The 3116-nt window shown below is 44.4% G+C and overlaps 1 protein-coding gene across 1 annotated transcript in view; it reads right to left on the minus strand.

Annotated features, from left to right (window-relative positions):
- The window catches only part of Lrp4 (LDL receptor related protein 4), a 54866-nt gene that overhangs the window by 8099 nt on the left and 43651 nt on the right, over positions 1-3116 (minus strand). The window contains exon 35 of the mRNA XM_005364160.3: positions 359-426. Within this exon, the coding sequence (XP_005364217.1) occupies positions 359-426 (68 nt within the window). The remainder of the gene's footprint in view (positions 1-358; positions 427-3116) is intronic.

Consider the following 3116-nt stretch of genomic DNA (forward strand, 5'->3'; position numbering starts at 1 on the left):
TGTGATGGTGTACCCGGACTGGACGGTGTACCCGGACTGTGGTCCATAAAGCTAGGTGTGATGGTGTACCCGGACTGTGGTCCACAAAGCTAGGCATGACAGTGTACCCAGACTGTGGTTCACAAAGCTAGGTGTGATGGTGTACCCGGACTGGACGGTGTACCCGGACTGTGGTCCATAAAGCTAGGCGTGACGGTGTACTCGGACTGTGGTCCATAAAGCTAGGTGTGATGGTGGACGGTGTACCCGGACTGTAGTCGCAGTACTTGGAAGACAAGAGGCAGGAAGATTCAGAGTTTGAGGCCACCATGGCCTACATGCTAATAGTCTGTTTCAAAAGCAGATAAACAGGACCTACCTGGAGCAGCAGGTACAGCCTCATTGGAATGTACACAGAGGCCCAGCTGGGCATCCCTTTCAGAGCATCTGTGGGGCATAAAAAACAGACATGAAGGCTTCTTGCATGAAACAGATCCTCACTGTCTTCCAGGAAAGAAGGGAAAGGCTGTGAATAGGGCTTTCTGGCCTGACGTAATCTATCAGGGAGTCAGGCTCAGCAGGTAAAGGTGCTTGCTGCCAAGCCTGATGACCTGAGTGTAATCCCTGGAATCCACACGGTAGGAGAGGACCAACTCCTACAACTTGTCCTCTGACCTACACATCTGCTGGAATCTGTGCCCCCAAATGGAATGAAAATATAATGTATTAAACCAGGCATAGTGGCACAGGCCTTTAATCCCAGCACGGGGGAGGCAGAAGTAGATAGGCGGACCTCTGCAAGTTTGAGGCCAGCCTGGTTTACATAGGAGTTCCTGAACAGCCAGAGATACATAGTGAGACCCTGGGGAGGGGGAAGGGGACCAGTATTTTCCAACTGCTATGCCATGCTTAAATATGTTTTCAATTATGTACATTTAAAAGTTGCAGTTTTAAAGTGAGCTAGACAGAGTTCTAAGGACACCAATTCAAATCTTTCCTATACTACAAGAATGAATGGGAAACAGCTGCTAACCAAGCAAATCTGATTGGTTATCACAAGGTTAAAAAAAATTGTTTTTCTTGTCTCCATTGTCTCACAAGGGAATAAGCAAGACACCCAGAGGGAGTGCCCAGCTAGTGCACTTGTAGTGCTCATAAGGTAACTCTGGCATATTATGACAAGCAATTGGAGGCACCGCCCAACAGCCTGGAGGAGAGACCTACAGACAGAACACGACAATGAATCTTCAACTGGAACTCCACTGGAAAAGACCTGAGGAAGTGCATACAGTGAGTATTGGAGCTTCCCAAGTGTGAGGGATAGCCTAAGCTACATAGTGACCCTGTCTGAAAAAAACATTCAGGCAGAATGGATAGGAAATTGTCAAAGAATAAGCAAAAAAATTAAAGAAATACTAGGTATTGTTATTATTGTTTCTTCAATTGTGGGACATATGCACATAAAAATGGCTTTAATAAGAAAAAGAAGAGGAAACCTTTCTCTTTTAGCACCTATGTTCTGCTTAGTCATGTGTGACAGAGTTTCTCTATAAAGTTATATTCCAGCTAACACACTTAAATAATCAAAACATTTATTACCACAGGCTAGAAAGAAATAACAAGCGAGGTGGTGATGCAAGTCTTTAATCATAGCACTAGAGGGCAGAGACAAGTGGATCTCTGTGAGTTCAAGGCCAGCCTGGTCGACGAAGAGAGTTCCAGGACAGTCAGAAAAACCCTGTCTCAGAAAACAAACAAACAAAGTAGCAAGGGGCTGAAATATATGAGCATTAAAAAACAAACAATCAAATAAAACAACACACAAACAAAACAAAAAACAAAAACAAGGGGGCTGGAGAGATGGCTCAGAGGTTAAGAGCACTGACTGCTCTTCCAGAGGTCCTGAGTTCAATTCCCAGCACCCACATGGTGGCTCACAACCATCCGTAAGGAGATCTGGTGCCCTCTTCTGGGCTGCAGGGATACATGCTGGCAGAACACTATATACATAATAAATAAATAAATAAATAAATAAATAAATAAATAAATAAATAAATAAACAAACAAACAAACACAAAAACAAAAACAAAAAAAGAGGATCCAAAGAGATATTGTTCTATGGGTAAGGTTCTTGCCAGGTCTGAATTTGGAATCCCAGCACCAGCATAAAAGTGCCTGAGACCCTGTGCTGGCCTGGAGGAGGAGCCCTGGAGCTTCTGGCCTAGACAGCTGGTGAGAGCTAAAGTTAGGGAGAGACCACATCTCGAAAATAATGTGGGAAGCAACTGAGAAAGAAACTGCACATAACCTCTGGCCTCCACACGCACATAGGAACATGTATGTACACACACAGGAAGAAAAAGGTCTGAGGAGGGTCCAGATGTTTCCCAAATAAACCTAGAAATTAAGTGTAGCTCAGTGCTGGGGTACCTGCCTAGCATGTGTGAAGTTCCCTCTCTAGCGCTGTGAAAACAAAAAGATTCTGAAGAAAACATAAGATTAAAGATGACGGATAGCATTTCAAAGTCAGTCAGAAGGCACAGGGTTCCAGCTGGATGTTGTCTTTTAGTCCAGATAAGTTAACTTGTAAGTTATCTTGTAGATAGAGAGAGACAAACCAGTGTTTTCCAGCTGTGGTGCGCTGTTGTAGGAAAAACATAATACGAGCGCTGTGCCGTGAGACAGAAGGAAAATGAACAGCACAGAGGAGAGCATTTAGGAGTCTCTAGAAAACCGGTTTCCAGCTTCTTGTCTTCAGAAACGAAAAGAGATCAGGGACTGGGAGATAACTCAGTGAATAAGAGCGCTTGTTGTGCTCCAGCACCCATGTGAAAAGCTGCGTATGATTGCACAATCACACATCATATGATGCTATAATGCTACCAGTGGAGGGCACAGACAGGACAACTGCTGGTCACCATCCTAGCCAAAAGTACAGGGAGCTTCAAGTTCAGTGAGTGACCTTGTCTAAGGGTACAGAAATAGAGGATGCGTGATAGCTATCTTCCACACATGCACAAATGACATTCACAAGCATGCACACGAATACACGCATACATACACACACAAATAAATAAATAAAATTGCCGGGTGGTAGTAGTGCACGCCTTTAATCCCAGCACTCGAGGCAGAGGCAG

Source organism: Microtus ochrogaster (assembly GCF_000317375.1).
Source record: "Microtus ochrogaster isolate Prairie Vole_2 chromosome 14 unlocalized genomic scaffold, MicOch1.0 chr14_random_1, whole genome shotgun sequence".
Taxonomy (NCBI): Eukaryota; Metazoa; Chordata; class Mammalia; order Rodentia; family Cricetidae; genus Microtus; species Microtus ochrogaster.